Here is a 12,866-nt window from a genome sequence, read left to right as displayed (position 1 = left end):
GAAGTCTCATGTATAGTTTGTTTTAATTTTTTTATTTTAAAATCAATTTGAGTGTCTAAATATTGTTCTGCTGTGTGTACAGGCAAATATTGATGTTAAAAGCATAAAATATAAATGGATGCAGTTCTACTTCTCATGTATATAGTGCATCCTTCTGGGTCAGATCTACTTGAGACAAGCAGTGCAAAGGTGAGAGAGCACGTGGAATGTATGGTCCTTTTTTTTAAAAAAGTACATTATAATTCATTTAGAATAGTCAGTTTTCCACTTCTAAATAAGTTATTCAGTGTTTCCAAATATGAAAAAATTTCCACTGTAGCATTTATCATATACATCAAGGTGTTTTGATAGTGTCTTCATAGACCTGTCTTGAAATGAGATATTCTCTTACGTGACAGAATGAAGAACTACACTTAGTATTTACAATTTTGCTTAGTAAGCACAGCAGGAGTGCTTTTCACTGCCATGAGAGAGTGGCAGCACTTCCTAAGAGTGAATTCAGCCACCTGAAAACTGATACAATTCTGTATCCCCAAGGAGTTAAGGTAACAGAAAAAATTAGGATTATGTATGAACAGGGTTGCTTATGTTTTCTGAATGACCTCATTTTAGTTTTGATTGAGATTGTTCTTTTGCATTCTTGTCCGTTTTATCACAAGCTGGTTAGTGACGATTTTGGTTGACTTTGGGATTTTTGAAGGCCTCTCCTTTGGGGGTCAGTGCGGCTTTAATCATAGTCTGGTGAATTCAGCAGGTAGCTCTTTTAATTTTCAAGAATTAGTACTGTGATTCTTGTACCTGACTTTGTCCTGGGTGGTTAATCCAGCCTCTCCTCAGTTCACATGCGTGTACCAGTTCTCTTTACTCTGCATATCATCTTGTAATCAAAAGTATGGGAGTATAAGAGAGAGATCACTAGAAGATGGCAGGCAAGGAAGAAAGGTTGTAAATGAAACCTGGAAATTTAACGTAATAGTAATTTTAAAAGCACAAAGTTCAGAGTCTGTTCTCTCTATTCTATGAGGCCAGTTTCAGAGAGCTGGAAGCTGTCGGCGTGCTGTCCATTGATGCGGATCTCCTTGTCAGTCCTTTTTGGACTCTTTGAGTTGGCCGCAGCTGGGAGCTCGGGAATAGTCTTGTCAAAATTCTCCATCTTGATCTGATATTCACCTTTGGCGTTGCGGGCTAGCACGGAGGCGAAGCGGTGGTACAGTATGATCTCTGAGGGGAGGTAGGATGTTCTCCTTTGACACGTTTCTCCGGTGCCCTCCTGCACAGCTGACAGAAAGACAACCAGCTCGAAATGGTGAGCGGCTTCTCTTTGGAGGAGAGCAGCCAGGGGGCTGGATGGAGTGATGGAGTGGTAGTAGGTGAGAGGAAAGATGAAAAAAGGGCACTCCTCGGATGTAATGCTGTCTAGATGGAAGTCAACGCTGGTTTGGTACAGCTGCCCACTCTCTTGTTCTTGGTAAAGTACAGCAGAAATCTGGACGCTTGTCAGTGGGCTGGAGCGGGTGTTGGCCACCTGGAACATGAGGTACGGCTTCCCCTCGGTGTGCGTCACCACGGCAGAGCGGGTGAAGCGGATGGAGAATGCCCGATTCTTTGGTCGGGCGATCTTTGCCACGAAAGCACCTGCGTCACAGAAAAGAGCACACTGAATGCAAGCACTGTGCCTGGGCTGGCTCCCTGCAGCCTCTGAGCAACGCGAGACAGTCTGAAGGAGAGAAGCAGGTTCGCTGGACTTTCTAGCCTCAGCCTGCACATTTCTGAAGACTGCTAGGCTGGCATCAAACTAACCCATTTTGTTTAAAAAGCATAGATTTCCTACAATGCAGCTTTTTCTAAGCTATGCTCATTTACTAATATTTAGGGAGTGAGCTGTAGCTGTAGGAGGAGAGCCCTTAGTTCGGCCTGATTTACTGCAGTTGGTAATAGTACCTGATCTTCATGTGCTACTGTTGGAGAGGCTCTTTCTTAATACACAGTGAAGTAACCTGTGTATTTTTCAAGTGTTTTGAAATACTTTAAACCTGGAAGTTATTTTAAATAATGCAAAATAGCTCAAAACAGCTATGACATTGTAAACATTTTCATTACATTGGGCACCGAGGAATACTTAAACATAAAGATCAACAAAAATACTTTAGCTAAACAGAAGTAAATCTTAAAATCAAAACAAATTGACTTTAAATACTGTAATTCCCTGGAAAAAATGAGGAGAGATAATGATACAAGAAAAAAATTAATTGAAAGTGCTAGGTGGAGTTTTTCACAGCTATCCTCCAATGAACAATCAGATCCTGATATCGCCTCTGTGCTTTTTGTTAACGAAATGTGTATGTAACATTTACTACATAGCTGAAATCCCATCTTTGTAGTGACTGACTTGTTCCTTCAGATGCCAGTATGATCACTATTTCTTTCTAGCTCCACTTGTTCGATCTAATTGTTACACTTGTTCTATTTAAAGATTAAATGTGAAGGATTACCTGTGATGAAGGCTTCCAGCATGAGCCCCAGGACCATCTGTATTGCGAGCAGCGCGATAGCGCTGGGGCAGTCCCCGCTTGGGAACATAGTGCCGTAACCGATTGTGAGTTGCGTCTCCAGTGAGAAGGAGAAAGCAGCTGTAAAACTGGTGATGTACTTGACACATATAGTGTGGTTGTCAGGTGGAGCATCATGGTCCAGCTCCAGGTCCCCATTCATCTCAGCCAGCAAATACCAAAGTACGGCAAAGACCAGCCAGTGAATGACAAAAGAAGCCGAAAAGACAAGCATCATCCATCTCCAGCGCATGTCCATTAATATTCCCCAGGCGTCTCGGAGGTATGCCAGGCCTTTGCCATGGGCACCGTCCATCTGCAATGTGCTGTGTCCATCCTTGGTCACCATCCTCAGGTATCTTTGGGTCAGGAGGGGAACACTGGATTTGGTGTTATTGCTCTCTATCACATCTGTTGTCATCTTCTAGAAGAGAGAAGAGAGGAAAAAAATGTGGTACAATGCAGTGCATTTGTATTTTGCCTAACATTCACAGTTTTTGACACATCAGCAGGGGTTTAAATACTGTGGCCAACAAAGGAGGGCTTATACATTGCAATCCAGAGAAGATTAAGTCAGGAGCCTGGAGAGGAATTTACCACTGTTTGTGGTAATACTTTGCTAAAAAAGATTAAGTTTAAAAATCTGACTGCTGCTCAGATTTTCCCTGCTTAGTTGTTTAAATATAACTTTCGTGCTTTACCTTCCTAAATTTACATTTGAGTAGCATACTTTAATTCTTCAGGGGTGAGTGGGATGGGATTAGGCATGCTGTATCTGAAAAGAAACTGAATTTTGCCCAATTGCATCACTTTCCGTAACTTCTTTTTGGCAGTGTATAGTAGTTTACCGATACTACTGTGAATACTATTAACAATAGCACTATGGAAGTAATGTTTATTACATTGTTTCTCTAATGTGTTTATGCATTTTAGGGGAATGCTGTAGTTCACCATGTAGCCCTTTCAGAGTTTCCATGAAACTACCGCTATCAGCACCCAGTTAAGCAGAATTATAGTATTTGGGGCAGAACTGCTCCTGGCTCTCTGAGGCTGTTTATGTAAGGATCAGGTAAAAAGAGGGCAGGAGATCAATACTGAAAATATATTGTGACATAATTTGAAGTCTAGTCTGTCTAAGCAGTATTTTTTTTTTTATTAGTGACCAAACAAGAAAATAGGACAGTGAGTGTGTGGGAATTAAGGGATGGAGGTGGAATTGCAAATGTGGGAAGCAAGATGGGTACTTGTAGGTATTTGACAAGTTAGGCTCCTTTGTTTACTTTTAAGTCTCGAGACTTGCCAAACTTGTCAGAGATGCTGAGTGTCTTTTGAAATTACAGTGGCTGCTCAAATCCATAAATTTTATAAATACTGAATGTTTAAAGTTCACCTGGGACAGATTAAAATTAGTTGTGAGTTCACATAAAATAGAGACTTTGTAACGTGTGCAGCCTACTTAAGCTTTTGAGGAAGCTTGTTTGTAGAACAAGAGAGGATTTAAAAAATCTTTGTAAATTCTACAAATTGTAATTATACAAGGTGCATTTAGTGAAGTTTGGTTTCCTAGCCATTTTGATCTTTCTCTGAATTATGACTGTTTCGGTGTGTAATACAAGTGTACAAACAGGCTAGAGGAATTGGATTTTCCCCCTCCAAGAGTGCTGTCTCAGTTTTATCTTGAAACTCATTAGATCTAAGGAATCTGAACTTCAGAATAGATTTGTGAACGGTAGAACTCTTTCTTGGGGAATTTGATTCTGTAAGCCACCCATTTTCCTGACTGTTTACTTGATCTTGCTACCAAATTTTACTAATTACAGAACATTCTCTCTTGCTTTTTACTTGTGCTTAATGCATGCTGAAGTATGAGAATTGACATCATAGTGAATATTTAGCTAAATTTTCTTTCCTTCTGTAGGTTCTCAAAAACCAGTCAGCTATTTCTTCTATCCATGCTGTAGTCAAAGGAGGTAGAGCAGATGATAGCCTGAGTGGAATTTGGCATTTTCCCCTTCATTTTTATTTTCCAGTTTGTATCTTCTAGAAGGAATATTTTGAAACCACCACCTGTGCCAAAGAATACGGTGGGCTTACTGAGATTCTTCTGGTCAATAATACGAGGCTATTTTTCTTGCAGTTTCTGATCCTAATCCCCTCAGTTTATAGCATGACCCCTTGCCTTCATCTGAGTTTGATCCTTGCTGTACTGTGTAGCTCTCTAAAAAACAGTTCTCAGTCTTGCTGCACTGTTAAGGAATTTACAGTAACCTGAATACAATTTTAAATGCTTCAGAATCTAGACGATTAGTGACTTGTCTGTAGAGCTGAGTCTTGTGCTCAGGTTTAGAAGAGCCAGTCTGGATGTGTTGAAGGAGCTGGAAACCGGATGTCATTGGGAAGGCAGATGGGGACCGTGCTGAGAAGGAGCTGCAGACAGTGCCTTAGAATAAGCCTTACGTGCAAGAAGCCCTCTCTTTGTTTGAATAGAGGAGGGCTAACAGAGCAAAAAGCCTCATGGTGTAACCTTAATGCACTGTTGTAATGTTTGTGCCATCTTGACAAACCCCACAACAACAACAAACCCCACAACACCGCACACCAAAACACAAACCCAGAAAAACAGAACTTGTGTGTGTGTGTTAAACTCTCATAGTACTTGGAGGCTATGAAGCACATGCTGCCCTCAAAGTACTTTGGGTTTGCAGAACAAACATATGCTGTGAAAATGAATCTGATATTGATTGGTGACACAAGCCTTTCCTCCAGTGTTATGTTAAGAGAAAAAAAACCATACTTAATGTGGTGTATTTTTTTAGGCTGTGCTTCAGATCTTCCACACATCAGCGCTAAGGTGTCATGCTTGAGCACCACAGGCTGCTCGTACTAAACTGCTTGTCAGCATTGCAGGGTCGCAGTTTGGCTCATTAAGGAGCTTTCTAGGGTGGTGGTAAATCACTTAATGTTGACTTAGAATTCTGAAGTATTTTAGTCAGTGTTCACCACCAGGTTTTTGAGGATCTTTTCCATGGTGGGAAGATTTTGGAGGTACTTGAGAGAGAGAACCTACGTTAGCCCCCAGCAGCACATCTCACAACAGTCCTGTGTTTCTGCTCCTTGAGACTCCCGGTGGGGGAATTCACCTGCTGAGGTTCACCAGGTTACTGCTCCGGTGCTGTTTGATACAGGCATCTGACTTTTCTTACCTGTTTAAAATATTAGGTATCTAATTCAGCTGCACTGATAGTATTGGAAGTGTGTAAGGTTGATTACCAAAACTGTTTTGTTTTGGCTTTTTTTTTTCCCCCAAAAGCTTTTGATGGTATTGTTGAGCCACAAGTCTCAACTTCTTGGGAAAAATGGGTGAGAAACTGCAGGTAGGGTCAGAGTAATGCAATTGGTTTAGAGTAAGAGGTGAAAGAAAAACTGCACTTGACAGATAGTTTACTCTGGCTGGAGGATAAGTCCTTTTTATGCTCAAAAGCAACGTCAACTTAAGAGTAGATGTAACTTTGAAAGGAATTCTTGCCTTCTGTCTGCGCCTTTCCTTGCACACTGTAGTAAAAAAAGCTAAATTCCTTCTTTCCAGTTAGTGATAAACTAATGAATTTGTGAAGTAGAATTTGGACCATCTGATCTGATACCTTGCCCACCATGGTCCTCGATGTCCCCACATTGATCTCAGTTTCAAACAGTGTATGTTTTAGTAAAAATGTTCAGGTTTGACTTGAGAAGAAAAAAAATGTAGTGTTTCTTGGAGAATACTTGCGTCTCTGCTGCTCGATGCAGACTGTGTTTCTAATCCAGATTTGTCTAATGTAACCTCTTAACCTTTATGTTATGCTGTTTGCCTGGTTTTGCTTTGCTTGGTTCCTGACTTGTGAAACTGCTCTAGCTTTGGGGTATTTCTTCTCCCAGTTGATAGCCCTTGACTGGAAAGACAGGAGCTGTCAGAAATTGCTTTTCTAAGCCTCTCTTGGCATGTTGACCAGTCTTTTATCGTGCATTCTGTGTGTCTAATCCTTCCTGTTTCCAGTCTATTGAAAATCAAATGGTTATCACCAACCCCAGTGTGTATGTCAGTTTTCAGGCTCTTTTTTCTCTCTTTACCATCACTGTACCTCATTCTGCCTTCTGTGTTCTATACACCCTTCTAAGACAAGTCAATGTAGGGTGAGTACTACCTTTTAAAGTCATAGTTTACCTGTTTCTAGCAGTTGGACAGGTTGTAAATTGACCTGACTTGTTTTTGATTTGTGTGTGATGAAACCTTCCCTTACAGCTGTAGAATATTGCTTGCATTTCTGAAATTTGTGATCCAGCACACTGATCTCCCACGCTCTGCCTTGGTGATTGAGATCTTCTTCCTTGTGTTGTAACAACTCTTTGTTACGTTCCTGCTTCATGCCACCATGGTGCTTTCTTCTTTCCTTTTGCTTAAGCATTCCTCTTGACCGCAGAAGCTCAGCTGTTCAGACTCTGATAGGATTTGCAGCAGCGTCTTTATTTTCTTTTTGTTTGCCTTCTTAGTTGAAGACATTTGCATTGACACTTCCAGCCGGTTTTCAGCCCAGTACGCTAATGCACCTGCAACCTTTTCAGGAGCTTGAATGCTTTTATGTGGAGCTGGGCTCAGGGAAAACTTCTGCAGCGCTGCCCTACCTGCCCAACTTCTGCTCTTAACAAAATCTGTACTAATTGACCTTGGAAGGGATTTGAGGTAGTTTATAGTGCGCTGCTTCGTTATGACAGCAAAGTAGTCAAGAGGACCTGCTGTTTGCTGGGAGTAACAAAACTGCTTACAACTAGCATAATTTTGAAGGTTTATTAGAACCCAGGTGGTGCTGGCATGCCCCTCTGGGAACCAGTATGTTCCCTCTTTACTTGACCTGGGTGCACACAATTTGATGCTTTTAAACATGATCTTTGTACTCTAAGCTGTGACCCTTCCGATGCGTTGCTGGTTCTGCACTTTGCAACAGGAACAAGCTAAGTTTTTATAAATGTTTTTAAAGGTGCTTTTATTGTTATTTTTATGTCAAATGGCAATCATTGAGATGCTCTGCCAATATTAGGAAATGAAGGTGTTTTTTCACTATTGATGACGTGACTGGATCATATAACAGATTAGGGGTTGATCTTAGAAATGTGGGAAGTAATTCAGTTAGAATAACTGCTTTGGTTGAAAGCTTATACTACCATTGTTAGTAGGATAGTTAAAATTTCAAACATGTTTATCCTTTAGGTTTGGAGCTAATGCCTCAAAGAGATGAATGGAAGTGGTTTATGACAAAACTGGGTTTTTTTCTGAGCAGGCTGCAGAATGAAGATAACTGTTTTCACTTATGCTACATATATAAGTAAATCTTGTAATAATGGGGACTTTAATTTGTTGAGCCCAGGTCATACTTTTCAAAGGAAGTGCCGCAAAGTATAGGATGTGAGAGCTTGTATTTTTGACCTTCTGTGAGAGTTTACTGCACAATGTGCTTAAAGAAACCCTAATCAACAAAAAAAAACCCAAAACCCACCCCTCCCCAAATTTTTGTAAAATGAGAGGGGCATGGTGCGGGGTTTTTTTTGTTCTCTTTAGTACAGAAAGCACAACTACTTAGATACTTGATTTTGGGGGACATCTGTAATGCTCCATTTTATATATAATGTATTTTCACATAGTACAACATGCTGAAAATACCGTGAGGATCCATATGAACCCTAATTTTTGATTACAAAGTAGCATCTGAGCAGACCAACTAGTCTGGCCACCTTTAGAGAAGCAGAAAAACTTTACAAAGACTTTACTTGGTAAGCTAAGTTGTTTAAGACTTTAAATATTAAATCCTCATAGAAAAACTGAAGTGCAAAATCAAGTCTTGTTAATAGAGGAGTAAATTTACAGCTAAGAGGGAGGTTTGTATTTTACATAAGGCTGTAGTAATAAAATTCTTCTGCCATCTATTTTTTTGTGGAACTTGCTGCTTGTGAGGAGCAGTCCCGCTCTGTGTAGTGCAAACTTCCCGATGGCTTGTCTAGAATGGCTGAGATTTCGAGGACCTTGGAGCTGATACTTGATGCCCATGTGTGGTTTCCTGGGCAGCAGTGCTGGCTCATGTTTTGTCCATAAGCACAGAGGATGCATTGATTGAAAACGGTTGAAGGCATGAGATATAATTATGAGATGGTAAAAGCAGCCTGAAGAAGTGATGCTCATGTCTTTAATTTGTGATGGAGCTGAAGTGAAAGGCAGAGTTACGACAAATGCAGCGAGAAGGTGAGGATGACTTTTTTTTAAGTAACACTCGGACAGTAACACCTGGCTGCCTTAGCTGGAGGCTTGCTAATAATCTCTGTTTGCAGAGCATCGCAGAATCTTTCCAGCGCTGTTTATCTTGAAAACTTTCTGAAGAAATACTGCCCAGTGACTTTGAGTTTGCTCTGTATGCTGATAGGACTATGGTCACCTGAGAGAGCATTTTCTTTTTGAGAGGGGAAGATCAGAAGCCATTTTGTTTAAGGTGATACTTTAATTTAACAAGCTTTAGAATTAAAACTCTGCCCTGAAAACAACTTTGATTTCTTTGATTAAAGAACAACAGAACAATTAGTAATTGTGCAATAAGAAAAAAGAATTAAGATCATTTTGTGTACTCACCAGTCTTTGAAGGGTTTGTGTGCAGGAGAAGGAGAATACCTGGTCTCCAAAAGAGGGACTGGGCTGGTCTTGTGTATTGGTCCCAGCACTGGCAAGAAACTTCCCACAAGTGGTTGGTAGAGATCTTTTTTTTAAAAAAATAAAAAATAAAAATGGGTTTGTATGTCTCATTCCTGTGTTTATAGTGCTGGGGGGGGGTTGGTTTTCATCTGAAGCTGATTTGATTGGTCATTTTGCCTGCAGGGGGGCCGGTTAGCTCTGATCATGTGGAAAAGAATGCTGGTTTGTTAGGAGCATTTCTTTACCCAACACAACCCTTAGCAGCCAAGGAGAGATCCTCAAGCACTTAGTTGGAGGAGTGTGTTTCCCCCTCGTTCCCATAATCAGGATAATTTTAAAAGTTTGTATTAATCTTAAGAATTTTATGTGAAAGTTGAAAAGGCCAGCATTCCCCTGGAAAAGCTGAAAGGAAGAAGTTTCTGTATTGCTGCTGGAAAACACATGTTCTCCAGTACTTTCCTTCTAACTACTGCTTCTTTAGGTGAGAAAAGACACTCTTGTGTCTTGCTGCTGCTTGTCTGGTGCCACTTCTTCCTCTTCTTATTAGGTCTGGAGCTCCCGAGTGTTGGTGTAAGCAGAAAGGTGGGCTCCAGCTACTGGTACAGCCTGTGGTCTCTGGAGGGTGTTGCTGAACTGTAGCTTAATGCTGGTCAGAAGGTGTAGGTCTGGCCACTTCCATTCCATCTCCACATTGCTCCTTTGTGAAAACCTGGAATTAATCACAGGATTTTGCTAAAGTCTAGGAATGAAACAATACAGATTGGGTGGGTGGCTGACTCCGTGCAGTAAACAAAACCACTTTCACTTAAGCTGTTTTCTCTCTTGCTTATCAGATGAGAAGAGTTGTTTAGGAAGGATGTTTCGGCTGAACGACCACGCAGAGTGGTCTGTATACGGCACTGCAAAACCAAGCTCTCAAGACAGCTTTGTTAATGCAGGAGTATTTCATGCCTTCTTTTTTTTTCTTCCCCTTAGTGAGCTGCTGATGTGAGGGCTTTGATCGAATGTCAGATGTAAGAGGATCTGAGAAACAAAGGCTGTCATTGTTTGCAGTAAAACTACTGAAGGCCTGCTGGGAAAATTATTAATGTAGACTTTCCTGCTTAGGAAACAAAATCCTCCCTCTTTTTAAAATTTTTTTTATTCGCCCCCCCTTTAACCTTCCCCCCAACCCCAAATTGCAAAACATTAATTCTTTGCTTCCTTAGTATGGAACATTTTAATACATGTTCAGGCACAGCACTGAAAATTTTGATCGGCATAGAGTGACCTTCAGAACCAGGGCAAGTAATGTAGTGCTGGGGGACTCCCATGGCTGTGTCAAGCCTGTAGGACAATGTGACTCGTCCTTCACCCTTGTCTCTATACTCCAGCAAAGTTGAACTCCCATTACAGCTGACCTCTTTTAGTCTCAAGTAGGATTTTTTTTTTTTTCTTTGCAAGCCCAGTTTTCTTATAAACCGTATTTTGTGCTGTAGAAAGTGTATGGTGTGTGGTCACAGGTTTTCTAATCTGATTCAGCTGAATGGATTGAAAATCAAACACAGCAGATTAAATAGCCACAGTATGTGATTTCCAGGTGTGTACTGTGCTGTTAAACTCCCTTGTTAATTCCTTTTGGATCTACTGGTTCACCCATACTCATGACAGTGTATAATGTCAATGTAAAGTCCATTTAGTGAAAAAATAGGGAGCCATACTTGGCTAGTATGTCTTTGAGACCCACTGTTTGAGATTTTATGGAAAGAGACAAAAAGTGAAGCTAGAAATGGGCATCAGAACTTTGGATGTCTGTCGCTGACTCTGGTTCCAAGCGATTCACTTCGTGAGGTGCGTATTCCCATAGTGTCCCTGCTGTGTCAAATATTCTCCTAATGAGAAGGTAAGGCTTCTTTGGAAACATCACCTTGAAGCCATTTGTTTTGTTCTTTTGTAAAATGAGCTACAAAATTATGCATCTAAGCAAAGTTATTTGATTTCCTTTAAAAATACTAGCCTCAAAGGTTTTTCTTTTTATTCTCTCCTCGAGGAAGGGTGTAGCGTGCAGCAGAAAGAAGAGAGAAAGTCAAAGCACTTTATTAATAGACTCCCCTCGTTTTCCCGTTCTGTGGAGGAAACAGCGTTGCTGCCAGTCATCACTTCCCTCTTTATTTTGTCCAAACAGTGAGCGTGTTGTAGGAAACATGGACTGACAGCATGGAGAGCAGAAGTTACTTGCCATTCTGGTAGTAAGTCCTTTTCATAAATGTGTTGCCGCGGGGCTACGTCCCAGAATCCCGGTCTTGTTCTTTGCAGTTAGTCTTCCCTCAGCTCGGCGTTGCACAGCTGTAAGCTTTCTTGGCTGGATACCACAAGGCTCTATCTGAAGTTTTCTGTAAACACCATTGCTGGCTTTGTGACAGACTTGAACAGAGGTGCCCTTTTACTGCTCCTTCTCTTCAGGAAGTCCAGTCAATTAGTCCAAGGCAAAACCATAGATTGCATTTTGTTGTGTGATTTTTTTATTTTTTTTTCTCTTTTTTTATCCTTAAAACATTCCCAAATACTGACTCGCTGACTTAAGTAATTTCAGCTGAAATGAGCTTTCTCAAGTCTAGGTGAAGACAGTGTGGTAGGACTTTGGAAGTTACCTGTTCAGATGTAAGCTGTAGGAGTATTCTTGTCTGCAGTGTTGTTGTAGGCTGTCACTTGGGGGTAGCTAGATTTTTCTGATCCTGAGCTTGTGACTGGTTTGTAATTGTATTCTTGTCTGGTTTATCTAATGTTCAAGATCATCTAATGACAGTTTTGACACATACCTTGCTGCCTTGGAATATTGTTTGCTATGGTGTCCTAGTACCAGGAAACTTAAGTATGTTGTGGTATACTGTATTTTCTCTCTTCATTTCGCCAAACTGTGGCATTGGAACAGTGATCTGACATCACACACTGGAGTGCTGCTGTGTTTTGAAAGGCTTCAGAATCACAGGTGATACCATCCTCATGTGACTATAATACTGACCCCTTGTAATGAATTCTTGTTTCTTAGATTTCTAGTGCTGTAGAGCTTAATCAGATGAGGGTCAGGATCCCCCTTGTGTCTGATGTTTGGTGTTTTGGCAGCTCTGCAGAGATGTGTGTTTCAAACCTCGCAGCCGCAGGTGGGGATGCCGTTTTCTGTAAATTCAGAACACGAAACCTGACTTCAGTGCTTCAGTTCTTGGGAACAGGACCAGCTGTCCTAAGGACTGAAAACCACCTGAGTTGCCATGGGATATGCCCACAGCATGTGTATATCTGCAGAGGGGCTAAGAACAAAGGGATATTCAGTGGCAAAGTAGACTTAACAATATTCTTTAGGTAATTATTTTTCCAAATGTTTTTGGAAGAGAACAGGCTTTGAGCTGGTAACTTGCCAGTGTTAAAGAGCAATTTCCAGAAACTTAACTGAATTTAGTAACAATGGAAGGAAATAATATCTTTTTTTTCTTAATTGATAGATTCTAAAATCTCAGATTAATGTTACTGAATGAGCACTGGGTAATAGCTGTAAATTTTGATGAAAGGAATAGATATATCTCTAAAAATATTTTTCTAGTCTCAAAGTAACAAATTTAGTAACTTTTTTT

General features: G+C 40.7%; 1 protein-coding gene across 1 annotated transcript; it reads right to left on the bottom strand.

Moving 5' to 3' along the window:
• Positions 1-1,012: 1,012 nt before the first annotated feature.
• Positions 1,013-2,970, bottom strand: KCNJ13 (potassium inwardly-rectifying channel, subfamily J, member 13). The gene is made up of 2 exons (XM_009871148.1): positions 2,493-2,970; positions 1,013-1,635 (listed from the first exon to the last, which is right to left on the bottom strand). Exons 1-2 carry the CDS (start codon positions 2,968-2,970, stop codon positions 1,013-1,015), a joined length of 1,101 nt encoding a protein of 366 aa, XP_009869450.1.
• Between the last annotated feature and the right edge of the window lie 9,896 nt (positions 2,971-12,866).

Source organism: Apaloderma vittatum, unplaced genomic scaffold (assembly GCF_000703405.1).
Source record: "Apaloderma vittatum isolate BGI_N311 unplaced genomic scaffold, ASM70340v1 scaffold23520, whole genome shotgun sequence".
NCBI classification, from domain to species: Eukaryota; Metazoa; Chordata; class Aves; order Trogoniformes; family Trogonidae; genus Apaloderma; species Apaloderma vittatum.
This window is presented reverse-complemented; position numbering and strand designations above follow the sequence as displayed.

Coding starts and splice junctions, on each gene's coding strand:
- KCNJ13 (XM_009871148.1), bottom strand. CDS start 2,970: ATGACAACAGATGTGATAGAGAGCAATAACACCAAATCCAGTGTTCCC. Junction 1,636..2,492: donor GCTGGAAGCCTTCATCACAG/GTAATCCTTCAC, acceptor TCTGTGACGCAG/GTGCTTTCGTGGCAAAGATC.